The sequence below is a fragment of the Leptodactylus fuscus genome, chromosome 3 (genome assembly GCF_031893055.1).
Source record: "Leptodactylus fuscus isolate aLepFus1 chromosome 3, aLepFus1.hap2, whole genome shotgun sequence".
Classification (NCBI taxonomy): Eukaryota; Metazoa; Chordata; class Amphibia; order Anura; family Leptodactylidae; genus Leptodactylus; species Leptodactylus fuscus.
This window is the reverse complement of record NC_134267.1, coordinates 90,429,800-90,453,694: the sequence shown is the minus strand read 5'-3', so window position 1 is coordinate 90,453,694 and position 23,895 is coordinate 90,429,800. Positions and strand designations below refer to the sequence as shown.

General features: G+C 41.5%; 1 protein-coding gene across 1 annotated transcript in view; it reads right to left on the bottom strand.

The window, feature by feature from the left end:
* Positions 1-23,895, bottom strand: part of HBS1L (HBS1 like translational GTPase) — a 66,870-nt gene that overhangs the window by 15,352 nt on the left and 27,623 nt on the right. The window contains exons 5-12 of the mRNA XM_075267936.1: positions 12,820-12,922; positions 7,339-7,589; positions 6,487-6,652; positions 5,360-5,477; positions 2,482-2,628; positions 1,663-1,737; positions 1,453-1,570; positions 1,130-1,198 (exon numbers count right to left, since the gene is read on the bottom strand). Of these exons, the coding sequence (XP_075124037.1) occupies positions 1,130-1,198; positions 1,453-1,570; positions 1,663-1,737; positions 2,482-2,628; positions 5,360-5,477; positions 6,487-6,652; positions 7,339-7,589; positions 12,820-12,922 (1,047 nt within the window). The remainder of the gene's footprint in view (positions 1-1,129; positions 1,199-1,452; positions 1,571-1,662; positions 1,738-2,481; positions 2,629-5,359; positions 5,478-6,486; positions 6,653-7,338; positions 7,590-12,819; positions 12,923-23,895) is intronic.

Sequence of the window (23,895 nt, the reverse complement as noted above, 5' to 3'; positions counted from 1 at the left end):
AATTAGAAATCTTGTGATGTGCTATGCTGATGGGTTAGACTCTGTATTATAGACTAGGGATACATCCGCTATTATAATGACTTCAGAGCATGTGTCTCCCGGTATTACTTGTGGGCTGGATGTCTGCACGGAGCTTCCTGTGCAGTCTTTATACAAGGCACTGTACATTCTGAAATTAAATTTAAGCAATGACGCCGTTATGCTGTTAGTTCACTTTGGAGCTGTACCTCAAGAGCACTCCCCAATGTATACCCCTTACAATTTCCACTGTATATGTGGCTTCCCTCGGCAACAGTATGGACCAATCACTAACTTTAGTGAACTTACATAGGAAGTTTTCTCAGCACAAACATTTTCACATACTAAAGGTGTTCTTACAGGCAAAATAATTGATGAATTATCCCTAGCATAGGTCCGACACCCAGGTCGATCAGCCAGTCTGAAGAGGTTTCAGAATTCAGGTGAGCACGGCAGCCTTGTCAGTACTTGCCCTGCACATTTTACAGAGGTTGGCTATGGCTAAATCTATGACTAAGGAGATCATCTCTGAAATGCATCAGCCAGGTGCTGTACATGTACATAAGGGGGGGGGGGGGTGTCCCTTTTTTTTTCTTTTCATAAGATGTTTGACTAATTAAAAGTTATGTTTTAATACCGGGAATGGTTTTTGCTGTATTGCATATTTCCCATCAATTATTAAGTCCTAGAAATCCCCTTTAAGGCTGTGTCTGTTAAGTTTGCTGTTTACAAAGATAACCAGCATAATCGTGAATGCAGTTCTGGGGTATAAAACAGGCTGTAACTAGGGTTCAGTATAAAACAAGAAAAGCAATGTTATTACAGAACAAAAATTCTAATTCTTATGAAAGCTGATTCTCTATAAATAAGTTCAAAGGACATAAGCATTTGATGATTTTTTTTTTTCAGCCATAACCAATTGCCATATCCAGAAATTAATGTCGCATAACTGTTTGTACACCTGAATCCTAGTTTAAAGCGAACTTTGAGCTTTTCTACCTCCTTTACCCCACTGTCGCCTCATATTAAAAATACAAACAAAACTGTACCAAAGGCATTTTTTTTAAATGCAGAAATACTGGCAGCAAAGAATCTAAAATGAAATTTTTACCTTTGAAAACGTCAGACGCACACAACCTGAATGGTTTGTCTACTGAACGTTGTGGAGCTTTGAACAAATCTATATAGAACAAAACATACTGATTTAGTCAGAACATAACGTATTTTAATAAGTGTATAGAAAAAAAAAATCAGCTAAAAAATAATCATATTCGCTAGCTGAATATCTAGTGACATAGTTGTGTCAGTCAAATCCAGTATTTTACGTTGTACCACCTAAGGTGATTCTCTACAATGGAGCATAAAATCTACTATATGCTGCACAATGTTAAAAACTAAATGAGTGTACAAAACTACACAAAAATTAATTTGCACCTATTTGGTCAATAAGGCATGGTCCTTTGTACCAACTTGTCAGTTCACTTATTTCACTCTTTTTCACCAAATTTTCACCACTTAGACCACTGGTAGGAATGTAAGAAACATCACTGTCCTACAAGAGGTGAAGAGATAGTAACAGTAGTAACACAGAAGTTCTCACATGCCACACATTATAACAGAAAAGTCAACAAATGACTAGATTACCTTGAAACCAGCTTGCTTTAGGAAGTGACCAAGCTTACTAGTTACTTCACGAAATCTTTCCTCCTGCCAGTTAACCTGCCAAAAGCAGAATGTTGAAAACATAGAAAATGTTTCTATCAAGTATAGAACACAATACAATAACTCAGATGGGTTACTATGTCTCCCAAAGCTGAACAGAGGCATATTTGGAAACTGTAGAATAACTTCTACAAGGCACTGGGATTAGGTTTATAGACAATTTACTGCTGACAGACTCCCTTTGAGTAGACCTTGTTAGTGAAAGAGGATTCTTGCACTAGTGCTTGTTCTAAGCGGTACTTCAATACTGTTCATCTTTTAGGAGTCAATCTCGCAATGTTTATCAGCAAAACGTAAACCAACCCTACTGAATTTTTGGCCAGACCTCAACTAAGATACTCAGGACTAAGATCATCACTTTTTAATTTGAAGTTGACATGGTCGCATCCTCTGTAGCTCCAGTGAGCAGCTGCTACCACCAGGGAAAGCTGCATTTATCCACTGGTTTGTCCATCAGTGGCTACTGCAGAGAAATGAAGCATTACACGTCAGCCATGTAATGCATGGATGAGACGGGTCAGAGTGGAGGAGATGAAGGCCACAAACTAAATAAAAGGACGATATATGAGATGAGATGATCTGAAGATTTTTTACAATAGTGTCATGGAATATAATATGAAAACCAAAGAGGACGGGGGATTAAAAGCAAAAATGGAAGCATAAAACATGGATAATCCCATATCCACCACCAAAGTCATTAAATATACATTGAAATAATTATTGAAAAAAAAGAAAAAATACCTGATCCATTTTATTGACTACCACTGCTAACTGTGTCACTCCAAGAGATCGAACCAAAATGGCATGTTCACGTGTCTGCCCACCAGCCTCAAAACCAGCTTCAAACTCTCCCCGACTGGCATCTACAACCAAAATGGCCACGTCAGCCTAAAAGACAGAAGCACAAAGTATATACAATAAAGTCAAACAATGCAAGAGCAATATACAAAATATGCTACAGTTCAGTGGCGTAATTAGGAGTGGAGAACTTTTGACATAAACCCCCCCCCCTCCCCCGAAAGACACCGAAGACCTCGACCGACCCCCTCCTACGCATTCCTGCGCCCTCTATTATGCCCCATAGTGTCCCCTGCACACAGTATTATTCCCCATAGTGGCCCCTGCACACAGTATTATGTCCCTCAGTGGCCCCTCCACACAGTATTATCCCCCATAGTGGCCCCTCCACACAGTATTATCCCCCATAGTGGCCCCTCCACACAGTATTATCCCCCATAGTGGCCCCTGCACACAGTATTATCCCCCATAGTGGCCCCTGCACACAGTATTATCCCCCATAGTGGCCCCTGCACACAGTATTATCCCCCATAGTGGCCCCTGCACACAGTATTATCCCTCATAGTGGCTCCTGCAGACAGTATTATGTCCACTGTGGACACCCATAAACAATTATTATACTCTGGGGTCTTTTCAGAAAAACATTAAAAAACACTCTGTTTACTCACCTATCTCCCGACTCCTACGCCGTCAGCCTCCAAAGTAGTCCATCTTCAATGACGTCAGAAGTCCCATGACCCGGGACGCAGCCCGGGGTCATGAGACGTCAGACGACTAGGCCAAAGCCTGCCCGGATCGTGGAGAGGTAAGTAACAGTGTTTTTTATGTTTCTTTCCTCTCCCGGGCCTCCGATCATTATACTTGGCGGTCCAAAAAGACCCCCGAGTATAATGATAGCAGCGGAAGTGGCCGTCACCGGGCCCCTAATGTCCCGGGCCCTGTGGCAGCTGCCTCTGCTGCTATGGCGGTATTTACGCCACTGCTACAGCTACCAGTTACCATAAAAATGCGAATGTAAAGCTATCTGCACTAGATTAATGGAGTTTTTTTGGACTTTTAAACTGATGATCTATTCTTAGGACAAATCAGAAATTAAAGATGAATGGGGGTTTGACACCCATTACCCTGTGTGTCAGCTGTTTGAAGAGGCTGAAGCACTTATGTGTTTGTTCAAACAACTGATTGTTCAGGGCCTGGGTGTTGGACCCTTGCCCATCTTTAATTGTTGACCCATCCTAACCATTGTAAGGATATCGATACAGATTATTATTGATATAACAAGTGGAAAATGTTGGGAGCTTTTTCTGGTTTTCAGAATGCAAGACATTCTAAGTGTATTCAATGATATTAAAATGAGGCTGAATTAAATTTGTCAGAACACCAAATCATGCATTTTTATTTTGCCAAAAGTAACCATACATCCAGGAATGTGCTCTGGAAAAGAACAGTTTCCTCCCGGCAATCAAAATCAATTCACCATCTCCAAATGTGCTCCAAACCTGCACTGATCCACCACCATGCTTATCTCATGGGTGAAGGGAGAGGTCTCAAAATTGCTTTGTTTAGTTACATGAATATTGCTCTCTGTTATTTTCAAAGATTCCAAATTTACAGCAGCTCTGTGCAGGAGAATCGGACTGACTGCTTCCTAGGGGATCAGGAAACCTTTCTAAAACAAAATAATCTTTAACAAAAAAAAAAAAAAAAAAAGTTTTTTCTGATCTGATCTTCTTTTCTGAAACAGTTTCAATACCCTGATGGCATGAACCATCAGACCATGAAGTTGTAAACTGCCACTAACAATTCAACAATCTGGGCAGAAATAAATACACGCAATAAAATAAACACAATGTATCGCATCAGAGAAAAAGGCTTCATGCCGTTTCACCTTCTCTTTGCTAAACTGACTTTCACTCAGAAAATTCTGCTACATCTGCCTTGCGATCGACTGCAGATTCCATAACCTAAATCTTCCATGACTCTCCTAAAAAACAGAATGCAAGACTGCCACAAAAAATGTTGTTAATGAAATAAAAAAAAAATAAAAAAACACAAGTGTGAAGCTAGCCTTATGGAGCAGATTCCCCATTACTTACTGTAAATAATGTATGGCTGCTAGTTCTCACTCACCAGTAAATGCAAAATGGCGGAGCTGAAAACTGCTAAGTATTGCAGACTATAAGACCTATAAAAGTCACTTAAGTGTTAACCCATATGTAAACTGTATTACTGATTTATGCAAAGTTCGTTTAAAGGTTAAAGTATGCCTTTACATGGCCATGCAGATTAGATGAATGAGAAACAAATCTGCAGATTTTGGTGGGACCAGATGACCTCATGATATAAAATAATATGTATGAAGAGGGCCTATACTTTGCACCAGTGTCATGGGACATATACCCCCTTCTCTGTTAAGAACACATACGCATGCTCAAGGTTACAGACATTAGAAGGAATAGCTGTTCATCCAACAGACACCTAATGTGTACGCAAAGCTATACCGCATGCACATCTCAGGTTTACAGTATTCTACAGTGACATTTTTTTTCTTTCTTCGATCACTTTTAAACACTATTGGGCAGCTAGATGTCATTTAGTTAGACTAACAGCAAAAGTCAAGCTTGTATTCTATATCTATCCATTTACTCAGTGGTGACCGTATTATTGTTCTCCCAGGTGACACACCGTGATTGAGCTGTCCCCGTATCAGTGTGTGTACAGTGAAGATTAGTGGGGATAGCAGCACTGTCACTGTCTCCTATGACTTCTGCCAGGATTTTCAGATTCTTTCCATATAGGATAGTGTGGAATCACAACTTACTTGTGCAGCTCCAGTTATCATGTTTGGGATGAAATCTTTGTGCCCGGGGGCATCCATCAGAGTAATGATTTTAGTCTTTGTTTCAAATTTGGTCATGCCAACATCCATAGTTACTCCTCTACCGCAAGAGAAAAAGCAATAGAAAATAATTAAAAGGTGTGCAGCAGATGCCAGTATAAGAAATACAGTTGTATTATGTTTATATACACCCAGGATTTGTCTCACGTAGACTAACACTTTACATATGCTCTATAAGGATAAATTCACACAGAGGAACTTGGTGCTGATTTTGAGGCAGAGATTGGACCAGGACGCTGATATAATAAACATTCTGCTGAACCTTGCTGCAGACACGTGGGCCCATTCATCTGCATCTAATCGGTGGGTGACATCCGCATAGGAAAATCGGAGGGGCAAAAGTAGAGAGGAAGAAGTTCACTTCAGATTTATCATCCATTTCCCTTGTGTGAATGGCCCCTTACGGCTTACTGAAGCCACTGAGGAGGTGTCCTCATTTATGTGCCAGAGCATAGAAGTAGATGCAAGAAACATTTCCCACAGTCTGTCCATGTATAACATTCATTGAAACAACCAGGCAGCTGAGCCACATCTTTTATATTAAGAGATAAAGTCCTGTGAGTATTACAAGACTGCTAGGAGTTTCATAAATTCCATTATATCCTTAGGTCATATAAAGTTATGTCCATCAGTTATATAGCCTGTAGCTCCGTTTCATTCTAGTGAATGAGGCTGAGCTTCAATACAAGTGGCTATACAACATGAGATGCTGCACTTTGTAAACCGTGAAGAGGCCACATAGCTCATATGAACAATGCAGTCCCTTCATAGAGCTGATCAGTCAGGGGGCAAGGTGTCAGACTCCCACCAATCTGATATCGAAAAACCCTTTTAATACAGTATTACAACAATATCACTCAGACTAAGACTATGGATGGCCTAAATTCCATTACGATATTTCTGCATCTGGGTTCCCCTTTTTTGTACAATTCACTGTAAGGCCACAGTTTTATCTCAGTACCGTAAATACTAACCGAGAAACAATGTTTAATTTGACCATGGGAAATAACCCAGTGACGCCAAATACATTTATGTAGTAGAAAAAATACCTTTGCCTTTCTTCTCCCGTCTCATCTAGCACCCACGCATATGCAAATGATGCTTTTCCTGCTTTCTTGGACTCCTGTTCATATTTGTGCATAGTTCTTTTGTTCACATGTCCCAAGAGATATAATACATGGCCCATAAGGGTGCTTTTACCGGCATCAACATGACCTAAATGGAGAAAGTTTTTGTTAGACAGAAAACAAAGCATATATACAGCTAGACCTCCACCCATCACTACTACATTCATGCAAAGCATAAGTTTGCCATGCTGATGAATGACATTTTAGATTTTTATCCACATGACAATGATAACTAAGATTTTCAGCAAGTACTAAAAAATGTTCAAAAGAAAAAACAGATCAAAAGCTAAAACATGGGATCTCAGTTTACCCGGTTTTTTTAAAAATACTATTATGGCTCTGAGCACATTATATAAAATCTTGTATACTCTCTACCCTCTTTAAAGCGACCATCCAGCCCAAAACTAAAATTTGGAGTATACATGACAAAAGTATAGAAAACATGCATGATGCCCACTGTTTCTCCCATGCTGCCTCCATTCCAAAGTCCTACCAGATTCCTTTTAAGATAGCCACCACTGTCTCAGACTTCCCCATGGAGAGTGCTGTAGTATAGATGAAGACTGCTGTAGCCATCTTGATAGGAATCTGTGCATGGCCAGAAGGGGGTAGAATGGGAGAAATGGAGGGCACCAAAAAAAAACAGAATGTCATGTATAGTTAAATTTTAAGTTTTAACTGGGGGGTCCCTTTATGCTTCGCATAAGATATGATGTTAAAAACGTGGCAAAATCTTCACTCTGCTATACAGTATGTGAAGTACAAGCATTGTACCTATGACAACAAGATTGAGTAGCTGCTTTCCGCCTTGTCTTTTCTCCAGTTCCTCTTTAACATTTATTTTTTGCTTGGATTTCCCAGAACTTTTCCCTTGAGATGGGGTAGCGTTCAGGTCATCTGGGAATTGAGATGTGTTGGATAAATCGGAAGACAGCGCAGTGTTGTCGGTTTCTTCTATGGTGTCGTCCATAGCCTGGTCTTTGGTAGATGCAGTAACACTCTGGCCATTTAGTTCAGGTGATGCACTGTTACAAGTATAAATGCAGTATACATTTATATACAATTTATACTAACAATGCTTCAATGCAATCTATAGATCAAACAAACTAAGTGCTATGAGTGCTCTCTCTTACTGAGGACATATCTTAAGCATAGGTCATTAGCATATACATCATGGAAAACCATATATGCTTTGCCAAAAAAGCTGAAAGGCCATACATGGCAAGAATGTGACTGATCCAATGACCTTGAGAGCATTTGTATTATAAGTCAATCCAACCATCAACATACCAAGCATCACTGGCAATTCATACATTTGTACATAGTGCAAATGAATATGACCGATGCAACGATACAACACAATTGTAATCTTGACTAACCAAGCACATATTTTTATTTCAATTATTTTTATTACATTTTATATCAATTATTTACATGTAAAAGGAGTGTGCATATAACAAAAACAAAGATGATCACTTAAGCTGAAAAGAGAAAAAAAAAAGTTAAAGAAAAAATGAGAATGCAGGTCAATAAGGATCCCAATACTCATGAAAGTAGATCATAATCAAATCTGTTTCGTATATGCAAAGCAACACATTTTTTCAGCAATCCCAAAAGTCACATTTATGTTGGTTACATGCACGCACATATACATAACCGATAATTATCGTTAAGCTTTAGGTTATCCATTATTTCTGTGGTGCGCCAATGTTGTACTACAGAGGACAAAGTGGTGGTGGACATGACAGATCATTTGTTGTTTCACAGGAAACTTAGCAATACCAGATCTTAACAGCACTAATTCAGATGGCAGAACGTAACGGACCTGAAGGGGTAGTGGAGTGTAGCACATGACTAGAAATGGTATGAGAGCAGTTAGGGCAAGTTAAGGTGAAGGGGTGAAACTAGGGACAAGGGGGTGGGTCAAGGTTAGATATTTTGTAAATATGGTAGCTTAGTGAAGGGCTCATTATCTCTAGGAGAATCGTGGGGTGAAGTTGTCCCGCCCGCCCGCCCGCCCTTACTTTCGGTTCTTTGTCACGGCGGCATGGTCAGGAGGGGTCTTTGTAGGCAAAGCGCGGGTGGAGGACCAAAAGGGGGGGTTAGCTCCACCCACTTTATGTAGGGATGATAGTTTGAAATTTAAGGGTTGATAAGTCCTGAGGCAGGGTACCCAGGACGGGTTTACACTCCGGTGTGGGTGCCCTTGGGCTAGGAGTGCACGGCCAGGGGTAATAGCCGGAATTTGTTGTAGTTCTTATGGGGGTAAAAATATTGCCTTCAGAGACCCCTCCTTATGTCGGGGTGGAGTTATCGTGGGGGAGGATTATGGTGATGTTATGCATAATGTTATTGTTATTTTCGAATTTAGTCAAGGATATTTGTTAATGGTCTTAATAAAATTGGCCGCTGTGGCCTTTACTTCCAACTAACGTGTCAGTGTCCTTAATGGGAGTGAGGGTGAATGGGGTTTGGATTTAGGTCACAGCTCTTACTAGACCATTTTATTAGTCATGGATACATCTGTAATTTTCAGATGATAACTCATGAATATAAGACACACCCCAGGTTTAGGCAAGAAAAATTTGAAGAAAAAATATTTCATATTTAAATATTCTCTGGTGGTGAAATGGGAGTAATGGGTTCAATATTACTAAATGGTATGGTAGGGAAAATAAAGGAGGTTATTTGTTAACCGTTAAGCATACACAATAACGCACGCAATAGTACACAAAGCTCCATTAGTGGCCCCCACATGGTATAACGTCCTATATAGTGGAGCATTATACTGTGTTGGAGCACTAAGGATTCAGAAACATTAAATTATGAAGGGAGCACTGATAATAAGGCATTATACTGTATGTGAGTGTCTGAATAAAGAGCATTAAACTTTATAACAGACACTTATGGGGTATTATACTGTATGTGGGAGGGCTCTAAAGAGCATTATAATATGTAGGGGGGGGGGCACTAATGGAGCATTACACTGGGCCGCCCACCCGGTAAAATGCTACCGAATACCTCACACAGTATACTACTATCCCTCTTTACTATTTACTGTAGTTGGAAGAAAACACAAGTTACTGATCCTTGCTGCCATCATTGTAATGTATAACAGTGCGAGTTCAGAGTTTCATCTGATCACATCATTATCAAGGAAGTGAGGAGTCTGGACAGCTGCCGTTGGGTTGTGGAGTCTGTAGGCCAGACCACAGACTACAAATCCCCTGTTTTTCCACAGCCCGACTTGAACTCCAACTCTGATTCCTTCATAACTGGCTCAGAAACTTGTTTTTTCCCCTACTTAGATTTAGACTCAGATTTCACCCAAAATTGACCCCAACTTCATGACTGACTCCACAGTCTTGAGATGGGGACCACGGTCCATGTTTGGATGTACTATGGAGAAGGCAGCTTCCTCTCTCCTGCCCTGCAGGCACACAGCGGTCTCAAGGATCAGAAAAGCGTTTTATCGGTGCTTCTCCCAATCATTATGCAAGTGGTCAGAGGGATCGGACACTGCTGGATCCTCCTTACTTTGGACTATAAGATGCAGGGACTTTTTGGCACAGTTTTTCCGTGCTAAAAAGTCTGTCTCATAGTCTGAAAAGTACAGTAGTTTAAATGAGTTGTCTGTTGCCTTGTGCTACTGTTATGGGACATTCCCTTTCTCAGAAATCTTTAACTACAGTTGAAATTACCCTATAACTATGGAAAATATTTACTAGCATCAGTTTCCCAGTCCTCCAAACCAAAGATATCAGAACACAGTTATTGGTGTTAGAAACTGTTATACAAAACATAGACAAGTCTTCTTGGATGAGAGCAGGAATTTTCTCATAGAAGATATTTCTTAGAGATGAGCGAACACTGTTCGGCACAGCCGTTCCGAACAGCACGCTCCCATACAAATGAATGGACGTAGCCGGCACACGGGGGGTTAAGCGACCGGCCGCCGGCAAAGTGTACGTGCCAGCTGCTTCCATTCATTTCTATGGGAGCGTGCTGTTCGGATATTTCTATCATCTTACATAGCTAGATATAGCTGACAGATCACATTTCGAAGAGACAGAAGAAAATTGGCAAGTAAAAGATTCCATTAAATTAGAGTAAAAGATTTTTTTTTCACTCTTATGTAAAGGTATCCTTTCCTACTTCTGCAGATGAACAGAAATTACTACAGTGTGAATGCAGCCATATAGCGTTAAGGGGTATTTCCATGTACATAATCATATCTATATTTGTAGATAATTAAAAGTTAAACATTTTTGCAAATATAAGTAATTAAAAATTCTGCAAAGTTTTAAAGATTTTCTGTAACTTTCTTAGTGGTGACAGTCTGTTGTCTTGATCGGTTGCCAATGGTTACAACCACTAATGCAGAAATTTTCTATGGTCTGGGTCTTGTCAGGAACCCAGCTCTGATTTCTTATTGTACCTGTGTTATCAGGCAGGGACACTACATGTATCAGAAGATATCCCGGCCACAATAAAGAAATCATGGCTGATTTTCTGACCTTAGAAAGTTCCTGCATTCATGGTCGTGTCCACTGGCAACTGATGAAGACAACAAGACTGTGACCACGAGATATTTAGAGAAAATCTTTAACACTCTGAAAAATATTTACTTATATTTGCAAAAATGTTTAACTTTTAATTATCTACTAATTAAAAAATAATTATATACATGGGAATACCCATTTAAGTTCCCTATCTTTGTCCCTTTAGGCTATGGACATATTTGGAAGATTTTTTTATTTTTTTTTCTAACTGCAGGTATCTAAGCTCCATTTGATTTGCTCAGCATTGAGCCGAGATGATCAGCCAGGAGAACACATGGGCTGTCAGAGTTGTGATTCCCACATGGATATGTTAGTGAATGGCATTCTGCAGATTGATGATGATGATGATGATGATGATGATAGACAGAATACAGCAGAAGTGAAACCCTAAAACCCACTCAGAGGTGCCCACAGCCTTAAACTTTGTATTGCAACCAGGTCATAATTATGTTATATAACCCTATTGTGCCATTGCTATTTTACTATAAATCAATTCAATGTATTATAACACATTTCAATAGGTGTAAACTCTGCAAGCCTGTTTCACCCATATAAACAAACAAAACTTGAAGAAACAGGATTTAAGATGCAGATCAAAAAAAGTCTGCAGACAGCTACAAGTGCAACCTAGTTGGGACTTTAACGGCCATTCGCAGACAGAAAAATGCAAAACCCCAAATGATTTAAGTAACGGACACAGATATTAGTCATCTTTGCACTTGTTACCTACAGAATCTTCCTGCTGTAACTAATCTCACTTTATTTGCTTGTCTCTCAAGTTTGACTCAATTCACCCCACCTGTCCAAGTGAAATAAAGGCCTATCCTTCTTCAGCAGTTAGTCTCATATCCTGTTCCAGATGACAAGTCAACGATACTACTTAGTACGAAGAACAGCATGAATAAAGGGGGGAAGACGGAAGAAACTGTATAGACTATCATGACCACTGCCATGCTGATGTTTCTATTAGTGATATAGAGTTTCATGTTGAGCATACTTGTATATATTCAGCCTAAAGTATGTTTTTAAACCGAGCAGATATGATGTGTTTGCATGCCATGTCCAAGAATCCCTCAGGTTGAGATCTTGCTTTTAAGTGTATCCAAATATATGTAGAAAAAAAAATATAGTGATGGACTCTCCAAAATCACTTACATGCTGCTCATACATGTATATAGGACACGGGCTATGAGGCTCCAGTCTTCGAAAGAGAAGCCAATGTATACAAAAGGTATGCACTCCTTACAAGGGAACAAATTATTCCCATAAATGGGTCCCAAGAAGTATTTGGGGAGTCCCATCACAAATTATAGTATAATACTTCAGCACACCAAAATTCAATGTATGAAAAACTTTATTCGATAATCTTCATATGTTTTTGCTCTATATGATATGCCACATCAGGCGTCATGCAGATGAAGGTCCTTGAGACCGAAACGTTCGGACTGTGACATCGAATATCCAGATGCTCTATTTTTGATTGGCTGTGTGTTTAATTTCTTTATATGAAGATTATGGAATAAAGTTTTTCATACATTGAATTTTGGTGTTCTGAACTACTATACTACAATGTGAAAGTGAAGCCAGTGTTATAGGATGTAATAGGAATCCATGGTCCTAGTTTTACACAGAACAAAACTACACATTTTCCATTTAATAGGTTGCTTTCATCCATATACTTTATCACACACACCTTGGAACGGCAAATCCCATCGTCTGCTTATTTCCAGAGACTGTCAACTTGGCAATTTTAGGAACGATATGGGTATCTGAAGAAGGCAGTTCCCTTGCTTTGCCTATAGCAGAAAACAAAATGAAAAGGCATTCAATGGTCTGCAATTAAGTTTCAGTTATATAAAATTTCAGCCCCCCCAAAGTTTTCAATACACAAGGTCCAAGCTTAGCGTGGTCAGAGAGGAAAGGTGATTGAAGCAGCCATAGCTTAAATTGCTAATCTGGGCAGCCTGAATATAGCCCAGTAGGATCCTATGCAGAATAGAAATAGTGCTAGTGAGATACAAGGACAGGAAAGAAAACCCCATACATCTTACTTGTGCAAAAAGGCAAAGAAAAATGGTCAATACATTGACCTTTAAAAGCACAGACCACCCAAATGTGATAATTCAGTTATAGACTAGTACAATCTCCTTATGTGTGTTTCATTAAACCCTTACATTCCCCATGAACAATAGTGCATTCAGGCATTCAGTTTGCCGTGAAAATGTACAAATAACTGGCCAATTCCCTATTGTCCATTTATTTATCCAAGTTCAGGTGGAATAAGTATTAACCAGTGCGCAAAGACTCCCCTAAGAACTTAGCTTATACAAGTGAAAAGGAACCACTTAGCTGTCTGTGGATGGGAACCTCTTCCTTATACTGTTTGGCTATTATTCCCAGGTTGTGACTTTAAGTTTCTTTGAATACCAGGGAACTTCCTTCCAATAGGTGGAGCTAGGAGCAAATTCCTTGATTTCACCAATCCTTATCTTATTTGCATATTCCTTTCCACCCAATTTTTAGCAGGGCATACATGGTCTAATAAGTCCCTGTACCTCTATCTCTCTTTAATGAGAAACATTACCCCATCTATATGCTGAAAATGCTTTGCTCCAAGATCATTACATACACTTGCCTGCCTCTCTTGCCAAGTACAGTACAAGTTGGGAATGTATGGAAATTTTACTAAGGAGTGGAGTTCTCCATTACCTATACTAATGTTACTCAAGCAAAGTACCCCTTTCTGAGGAAAAAGTACCTACATAGTAGCAATCACTTATAGCGTGCTAACAAAACAAAGCTTGGTTTGGAACCTCTATCAACAATTCTGTAATGTCCCCTCAGTGCTCCCACTCTATATAATGGCGCCTTCAGTGCCTCCACAAGTAATATAATGGTCCTTTCAGTGCCTCCAGATGTAGTATAATGGCTCCCTCAGTGCTCCCACATGTAGTATAATGGCCCCCTCAGTGCTCCAACATGTAGTATAATGGCCCCCTCAGTGCTCCAACATGTAGTATAATGGCTCCCTCAGTGCTCCCACATGTAGTATAATGGCCCCCTCAGTGCTTCCACATGTAGTATAATGGCCCCCTCAGTGCTTCCACATGTAGTATAATGGCCCCCTCAGTGCTCCCACATGTAGTATGATGGCTCCCTCAGTGCTCCCACATGTAGTATAATGGCCCCCTCAGTGCTCCCACATGTAGTATAATGGCCCCCTCAGTGCTCCCACGTAGTATAATGTCCCCCTCAGTGCTCCCACATGTAGTATAATGGCTCCCACATGTAGTATAATGGCCCCCTCAGTGCTTCCACATGTAGTATAATGGCCCCCTCAGTGCTCCCACATGTAGTATAATGGCCCCCTCAGTGCTCCCACATGTAGTATAATGGCCCCCTCAGTGCTCCCACATGTAGTATAATGGCCCCTCAGTGCTCCCACATGTAGTATAATGGCTCCATCAGTGTCTCCACATTTAGTATAATGGCCCCTTCAGTGCTCCCACATGTAGTATAATGGCCCCCTCAGTGCACCCACATGTAGTATAATGGCCCCCTCAGTGCTCCCACATGTAGTATAATGGCCCCCTCAGTGCTCCCACATGTAGTATAATGGCTCCCACATGTAGTATAATGGCCCCCTCAGTGCTTCCACATGTAGTATAATGGCCCCCTCAGTGCTCCCACATGTAGTATAATGGCCCCCTCAGTGCCTCCAGATGTAGTATAATGGCCCCTTCAGTGCTCCCACATGTAGTATAATGGCCCCCTCAGTGCTCCCACATGTAGTATAATGGCCCCCCTCAGTGCTCCCACATGTAGTATAATGGCTCCCACATGTAGTATAATGGCCCCCTCAGTGCTTCCACATGTAGTATAATGGCCCCCTCAGTGCTCCCACATGTAGTATAATGGCCCCCTCAGTGCTCCCACATGTAGTATAATGGCTCCATCAGTGTCTCCACATTTAGTATAATGGCCCCCTCAGTGCTCCCACATGTAGTATAATGGCCCCCTCAGTGCTCCCACATGTAGTATAATGGCCCCCTCAGTGCCTCCAGATGTAGTATAATGGCCCCCTCAGTGCTCCCACATGTAGTATAAACGCTTTCACACCCCCAGAGTGTATGGCGAGCTGCTTTCAATACTACTCTGCTCCAGGGCCTGCTGTGATGTCAGTGAATAATGAATGCCGCTCACTACTTACTCTCCAAGGTTCCTGTAACTGTTCCTTAGTACTGTTGGAAGTGCTCAATGTGCTCCTAAAGAAATGTAGGAACCATAGGCTATGCTTGGGCGTGGACACTGGGTGGAGTGGATCAGTGGTTCACAGCCATGGTTAGTAACAGGGACCGTGGTGCATACTCCATGTGGTACATGTACCACCAGTTGAGAACCACTGCTCTATACCATTTTAATAAGTAATTAACCCTTTAAGGACACATAATTTAGCTATTTTTTCATTATCTTCACCATTCAATATGCAAAAACCTTTTTTCTATTGACATTGCCATATGGTGACTTAAAGGGATTCTGTGATTGGGAAACCCTATTGTCACTAACAGCCTGTCGGAACAATAATAATACATTGTATTTAAATAGCACCAACATTCAGCAGCAATGTACAATTAGGGTCCAAGTGCAGACAGAAAGATACATTACAAAGAAATAGTCACTTCACACAATGGGACTGAGAACCCTGCTCACAAGAGCTTACAATCTATGAGGTAGACGGGGTGATACAAGAGGTAGCAGGGGCGGCATTAGAGGTAGCATTGCTTATGCAGGGGTCAGACAATTTTGTAATAAAGGTTACTATCATTACACAAACATAAGACTGTATGAGCCGTCACCAGTCGTGTCAGTTAAGATGCAGAAGGTGCCTGGACACAGAGTTAGGGTGCCTTCACACAGAGTTTCCGCTCTGTGTATTCTTTCCATTTTACACGTGTAAAAATACACTTGTAAAATGCAGTTAGTCATTGAGTTTAATTACTTTTTTGCATAACGCGCGTCTTTGTGCGCAAAGAGACCCTTTGCGCGCGGCTATTCTTCTCCAACCTTTACTTTTTTGCTCCGCATCACCGTTTAGGAGAATTTTCTTATCTCATTTTTATTCAAATGTCTTCAGAAAGCACAGGGACTTTCAAAGCACTCGCTCTTCCGAAGATCTACACCGCCTCTTTCTTCTTGCGCCGACGCCTCTCCGCAGCATCAGCACCTACTGAGTCTGTGTTCAGGATTCAAATCCTACGCATGCTCAGTTGGTTCTGCCATTTTGCGTTGGACAGAGCCAACTGTGCATTTCCAGTCGGCCACTCGGCGGGTGCCAACGCTGCAGAGAGGCATCAACACAAGAAGACAGAGGCGGCATGGATCTTCGAAAGAGTGTGTGCTTTCAGCACAGGGACACCCCATGTGCTTTCTGGAGACTCATTAAATTAAAGAAGAAATAAGAAAATTCTCCAAAATGGCGGCGTGGAGCAGAAAAATAAAGGTAGGATAATAGCCTTTCTAAAGGCTATTTCAACGTGCTTTTAGTGGAAATTGGATTTCCCAATGATAGAATCCCTTTAATCTTTGCATGACAAGTCGTACAATATTTTGACTAGCTTTTATTAATATGGGGATTCATATTAATTGTGTTTTGTTTGCTTTTATGGCATTCACACTGCATTAAAACTCACATGTTAACTTTGACCGGCAGGTCATTACAATCGCGGCTATACCATATGCCTATTGGTTTTATTATGTTTTACCACTTTTACTAAGGGTGGGTACACACTACCATCATGTAAAGTCCCTTCTTCTTATCCATCAGACATTACAATGACAGATGGTGTGCATTCACAAACAAGTACAAATTTTTTTTATATATACAGTATATTAAAGAAGCTTTCTTCCATCTTGGTTTTTCTTTGGAAAGGGAAGAAAAAACCTACATGCAAAACTTTTTCTTCCATTACAAAAATAAATGTCTATTTTTTATTTTTTTGCATTACAGACAATTGGAACAGATGCAGACAAGGAGTCTCTGGGAGCTCCTGGTATCTCCTGCATTTGTTTACTTGGTGCAGCCTCCATTACCCTACAACCATTAATGTTATTGCTCTCATCCTATGACAGATGACAGCAACTGAATCCCATAACAGTAGTCTGAACCTACCCTAAACAAAATGCAAAAAAAATGATTTGGCAGAGTGCAGTTTTTTGCAAGATGTACTATTTATTGCTTTTTTTCCCCCGAGTGACCAAAAGGTGACCAAGACACATCCATTTGCATATTATAGTACTTTTTTTTTGTGTGTACTTAAACTTGGGATTCTTGCAAAATATAGTACATTATTGTCCATGTCTATTAGGCATCCTGGCTGCCATGACAACCACTCAAAAGAAGGATCGCCCCCCTCCTATAACCACCCAGATGCTGTGATCGCTACTGATCATGGCATCTGAGAATTTAATATTTTAAAGTCTGAGCATTTTCCAACTAAAGCAACTATTTCCGGGTCCCGGCTGCACACTACAGTAGTACCAGGAAGCAATCTATCTGGCACACCCCCTGTGCCCGCTCCAGATCTGAAATGTCCACTGAGCATTAGGAACACTCTCAGCCCAATGTAGCGGTACACTGCACAGAAGGAAGGGGTTAAGGGGGTTCTCCAAGACTGGACACAATATAATCTCCACCTCGGAAACACCTGCCATTGATAGGATTAGGCAGTCACAGGTCACATGGTACACTACTAAAGCAGACACACACTACATTTTTGAACGCAGTCTAAGGGTGCATTCACACTACGGAACGCCAGCGTGTATCACAGCCGTACATGCCGGAGTTACAGCAGGGCTGCCGGACACTTCCCATTCATTTCTATGGGATCCGGCATGCGAGCGCTCCCCATAGAAATGAATGGACTGCTTTTTTCCATTCATTTCTATGGGGAGCGCTCGCATGCCGGCTCCCATAGAAATGAATGGGAAGTGTCCGGCAGCCCTGCTGTAACGCCGGCGTGTACGGCTGTGATACACGCTGGCGTTCCGTAGTGTGAATGCACCCTAAGGGTATGTTCACACGGCGGAAACCTTTTCCGCCAGGTGAACCCTCCACGCGGCTAGCTGTGACAGGATGCCAGTGCTGTGTACCGGCATTACATTGTGGCATCCTGATCCTGATTAGGCACAAATGAATGGGCATAATCTGGAGGGAGTCTAAGCCGCAGGATCCGCGGGAAGAAGGGGCATGTCGCTTCTTTTTCCCACTGGCAGAAAAAAAAATTAGGTATTGGGAAAAAAAAACAAGCAATTCCCATTCAAATGAATGGGAGCCTTTTGTGCAGGCGGATGTTGAGGTGGATTCTGCGTCAAAATCTGCCTGCAAAAGACTGGAAGGGAGGACCAGAGAGGCACTGCTCAAATGGCAGAGGATTCACCGGGTAACAATTTTTAATTTTTTTTTCTTTAATAGTATTTTTTCCCTGGGTTAGATTCAGCCCCTTTAATCAAGCCTACATCACAACAATACATTTATTGAAGGGCCTAATAACAGTAAATCTATAATACTTGCACATTCATCAATTTATTAAAAAAAAATCATTTAAAAGTTGAAAAAAAAAAAAAAAGCACCCCCATAAGTGACGTCTGTAGCAGAAATGAGGGCATACTCGTTCTCTTGAGAACATTTCAGTTGTGTATATTAGTTGTGATTGTAACCACAATTGGTTTTAAGGTTAGAAAGACTGCCTAGTTAATAACTTTTATCTTCTGAACCACAAACGTCTGGGGCTTGGCTGTTCACACACAAGCTTTACCTTTTCATAAAGTCTGGCCACAATGAAGATGTACTGTAGCAGTGGAGTATGTCAAGTCAAAGTACATCCTTTGCAAAAAATTAAGATATAACATAGCAGACACTAGCTGTACTCATTTCAACAAAAGCTCCCCAACCAACTGGACAGGCCGCATGCGGACACCGGCGGTCACCTTTACAAACCCATTCAAGTGAATGGGTTTTAAAGCTGACCGCATTGTTTCCATTCCCTTTCGCCAGGGCTGAGGATGGAAAGCAGCAGAATGGCAAACACTTGACGGGCGCAAGTATGAACGAAGCCTAAGACAATGTCCCTGAGGCTTCATTCACTTTGGATTGGAGTCTTCATAAGAGAGACAGTCACAAATTCCATCGAAAATTGAAAAGAAAAGTCTTGCACAAACTCTTTCAGTATTAAACTGGAGTAAACCCACTGGACCCCATTATAGTCTATGGAGTACACAGGTAACCACTGTTTTAGAGACAAGCTCACCATGATGAGGCTTCACTTACAGCCCTGCGGTTGCATGACCACTATATGCCGGAAACTGCACAAGCAGTTGGGGTCTAGAAGACTTATATCAGATATGCAATAAGTGATAGGAAGCTGCATTCCTCCTGTAACTGGGGTTAATGGAGTTTTCTGGGCAAAAAAAGTTTTTTATATAAAAAGGTCTGTTAAAGCTATTAATGGGTTAAAGGGGTTGTCCCATCACAAGGATCCTATCTATACTGCTTGTTAATGTGGATGTAAGACTTTTCCTAAATACATTGCTTCAGCAAAACTGCTTTGTTTGTCCACTATCTTACTTTATTCATTTTTTTGGGACACATCCCTTGATTTATCTGCTCATAAGTCAAGTGATGTATCTGCTGCTCTGAGGGGGGAGGGAGGAGGGGCTAAGTGCACGGGAGCGAGCCTGGAGAGGGGGGGGGTAGTTTACCCTTTGGGGGGGAAGGGGCCGCCAATACAGACCCAGCATCCACTGTAATAGAGAGGCGGATGCCGGGGACGGTTAGACGCCAGCACAGATGCCAGAAACATCACTATGCTTCTGCATCTCGCCGCTTGGCTTTGCATATGTGACCCCGCCCACCAATGACGCAACAAAGTCAGAAGACAGAAGATTTTTCAGCAACGAAGACTGGTGAGTATGCGACGTGGGAATACCCCTTTAATAGGTGCACCTAAATACCTTTAGAAAATTTTTGAGTGATTTCTGGGTTTCTCTGCATTTATCAGGTGTAGCTTCATACTGTCGTAGCTAATGAAATGCATCATGGTAGTTGTAGCTTGACTCACACTACCTCCCTCTCACTCCCTCCCTCTCTCACACCCCCTCCCTGTCTCCTTAGCTATCCTGCCCACTACATGCCCTTCCCAAGTAACTCAGCCCGCCCCCTCATACTTCCATGTCTTCCTTCTGCAGGACGGCTCCTCCACTTCTTTGACTGTCGGCGCGTGGAATTAGGTAAAAAAACAAAAACAAAACACATTTGCACCACAGTCTTGAGTTTAATTTTTACGGTATTCCCCATGTAGTAAAAAATTACTTTACCTGTATTCTGTTGGTCAGTATGATCATGGCAATGCCAATTAACTTTTTCATATTTACGTGCATGGAGCCGGATACAACATCTTTTTAGGTAGGACAAGATGTCATTTATTGATACCATTTTGGTATCTGATTGATTGATCTCTTTTTATTAGTTTTTATTCTTTAAGTAATTTAAAAAAACATCCATTTTGAGTTTTTCTCTCTTGCTATAGTATTCACCATATGGGATAAATATTTTTATATTTTAATAGTTCGAGCATTTTCATCTGTGTTCTTAGCATAAAAAAAAAAAAAGATTGCATTTTGATATTTCGTGTGTTTTTAATACTTTTTTGCTTTTTATTTTCAGACCCCCTAGACCAGCGATTCTCAACCTGTGGGTCACGACCCCGGCGGGGGTTGAACGACCAAAAGACAGGGGTCGCCACATACCTCCCAACCGCCCCAGTCGGTGGGAGGTATGCCCCGGTTTCAACTGATCGCCGCCCGGAGGATGCCGATGAGTTGAAAACACAGGCGATTAAAGCAGGAGCTGACACAGCCAGCTCCTGCTTTAACGCTGTGCTGCGGCTTCTGTATGTGTAGCCGCGATGTGATGACGTCACATCGCGGCTACAACTATATGAGTGAGCCGGCGGCGGGGGAGCGTTGGAAGGTGAGTGTTTTTTTTTGTTTGTTTTAAACATTAAGGTGGAACATAATGAAGGGGCAGATGAAAGGGGGGACGGCATGACACTGGGGGCAGAGATGGAGGGACATGAAGCTCTGGGCAGAGATGGGGGAGCATGAAACTGGGGAACATATGGGGACATGAAACTGGGGGGGGGGGACATGAAACTGGGGAAGAGATGAGGAACATGAAACTGGGGGCAGAGATGGAGGGGGACATGAAACTGGGGGCAGATGAAGGGGTTATATGAAACTGGGGGAGAGATGGCGGGGGGACATATAATGTACAGGCGACTGTAGGAGGATTATACTGTGTGGGAGCACATGAAAAATGAATGAGAATGGGTGGAGTCAACATAAAAGTGGGCGGAGCTAAATTTGCAGCATATTTTCTCCCTCTTTATAATCTTCAAAAGTTGCGAGGTATGCCTAAAGCCATCAGAAAATACATATTTCTGATGACTTTAGCCACTGAGAAACCGCGCTACTGTCTGCAGCAGCGCTATTCAGCTGCAACACACGCCGTTATGGACGTGTGTTCCAAACTGAATGGGGTCACCGCAACATGAGGAACTATATTGCGGGGTCACGGCATTAGAAAGGTTGAGAACCACTGCCCTAGACACCTTGAACTATAGAGGGTCCGATAGCTCATACAACACACTGCAATACTAATAGAACTATTAGTAATGACATGTCTGGGACTTTCAATAGGCTTCCAGCTGTCATGGCATTTCTATAAGGGGGACAAACAGTGATAATCCATATGAGGTCACCTGCACACTTAAGATGCTGCGGTAGCGTTTTGCAGCATCTAAAGGGTTAACAGTAACGATTGGCACCGGAACGGAGCGTGGCAGTTTGTGACAGCTGGTATTTCTCATATATAGAGAGTCCTTTCCGTAGCCCTGTACTGTTAGAGGGGGCGTTCCTTACCGCCCAAGAATGACGCTGAGCTGGGAAGAACGCCCCTCTCCCCCCCAAGTGCAAGTCTATGGACGAGTACTGTCGGGAAGGGGGCATTCCTCATAGCCCAGTAAGACTGTCAAGAACACCCTTCTGAGAGTGGGCAGAGGTCAGTGCTGAAACGACTGGCACCAATATCACCAGTCCAGAGGCACATACTGGGAAAGTCGACAGTGTGCTGAATTCAGCACACTGTCGGCTTTCTAGCTGTATATAAAACCACATGTACCGGAGGACATGAAAGGTCCTCTTTAAAAGCAAGTCAATCATGCCCTATGTATAAGGAGACTCTGGCATACCCCTGGTGCACCATTTAGCTCATATTCATGGGGGATAAAAGCTTTTTATTTCTGCTATGATGTACAACTGAAGAACAGGGAATGTATATTTACAACATTAATGCATCACCCTACACAGCACAGGGACAAATATGTGGTAGATTAAATTTTATTCAAAGGGGTTGTATAGAATTGTATTTCTGGAAACAACGTGACATAGCTCCAAGGACTATGTCAGGTATAGCAGGTACTGCAATATACGAAATCTAAAAATACGCTTTTCATCCATCTTGTTAGCTAAGATAGTAATACTGCAATGAGGTTCTCAAATGAAGTTAAAAGCTAAGAAAACCATTCTAAAATAACTCTATATAATAGCCGTATACTGTATAGGGACAATGATTGTAATCATTGACATGACACAGGCAATACTAATAAAACAAAATGTAATTCATCTGGAGTCCTTTTTGACTAGACCAGTGTCATTTACATACCACATTATCAATCGCTGCTTAGGTTACATTCTGTGGTTACAGATGTTACACACTTGCTTCAGGTAAGGAAGCAGCAAACCACAAGTTTGCTATCAGTGGACTAATGCAAAAATAGATAAACTATAAGTGCACGATTCATTGAGCACGCTATCGAAGAGAAGCCATAAAACCTACATCTCCTGAAAAGTCAGCCTGGAATGCACTTAGTTCCTATATTTTCTATTCAAAGGGAACTCATCTCATTGAACATGGCACCTGATCTGCAGGCACCATGTTATAGAGCAAGAGGAGCCAAGCAGATTGTTGGCAAAGATTCAATATCAATTGTATTCCATTCATTTAATTCCCTGTTCCTTGTATGCTTAGGGAGTCATGTGGCCACTCCTAGACCGTGACAGTCGTAAGTCCCACTCACAAGACTGTACTCGCATGCAAGTCTGTGGAAAATAGATCGCATCTTACACAGGTAGTATCTCTAAAATAATGTAGGCCCACATCTTAGGTATGTGATAAACTCATTTTAGACACTCTAAAATTCGCACATGGGCTACATCTGTCAAGAGTGACATGCTACATGCAAACACTTATTACTAGGCCAATGCTACCGAGTTCAGATTTTGCAGGTTCTATTTCATTGTGTCCATATGCAGTCCATATTTTTCAGGGATCCTATAGACATGGCCGAGCCACAATAATGGACAGCTCAATATTTTTTGGCTCAGTCTTATGACCCAGATGTGTGCATAGGGCCGTACAAATGAATGAGCCCAAATGTTATCATTAGCATATGGATAATGTGGAAATATGATAATGTGCATTGTGTTATACAGTGAAGGCTGTCAGTTACTGAACAGGAGTGTTCGCATGCTTATATTGGGTCTAAATTGAAGCTGTAAGTGATTATGTCTGCATAATCCCCTGTAGCTGATCATTCTCTTCCCTTATCTCACCTAACATGTCAGATTTAGGTTTTTTAGATGTATAATGGAA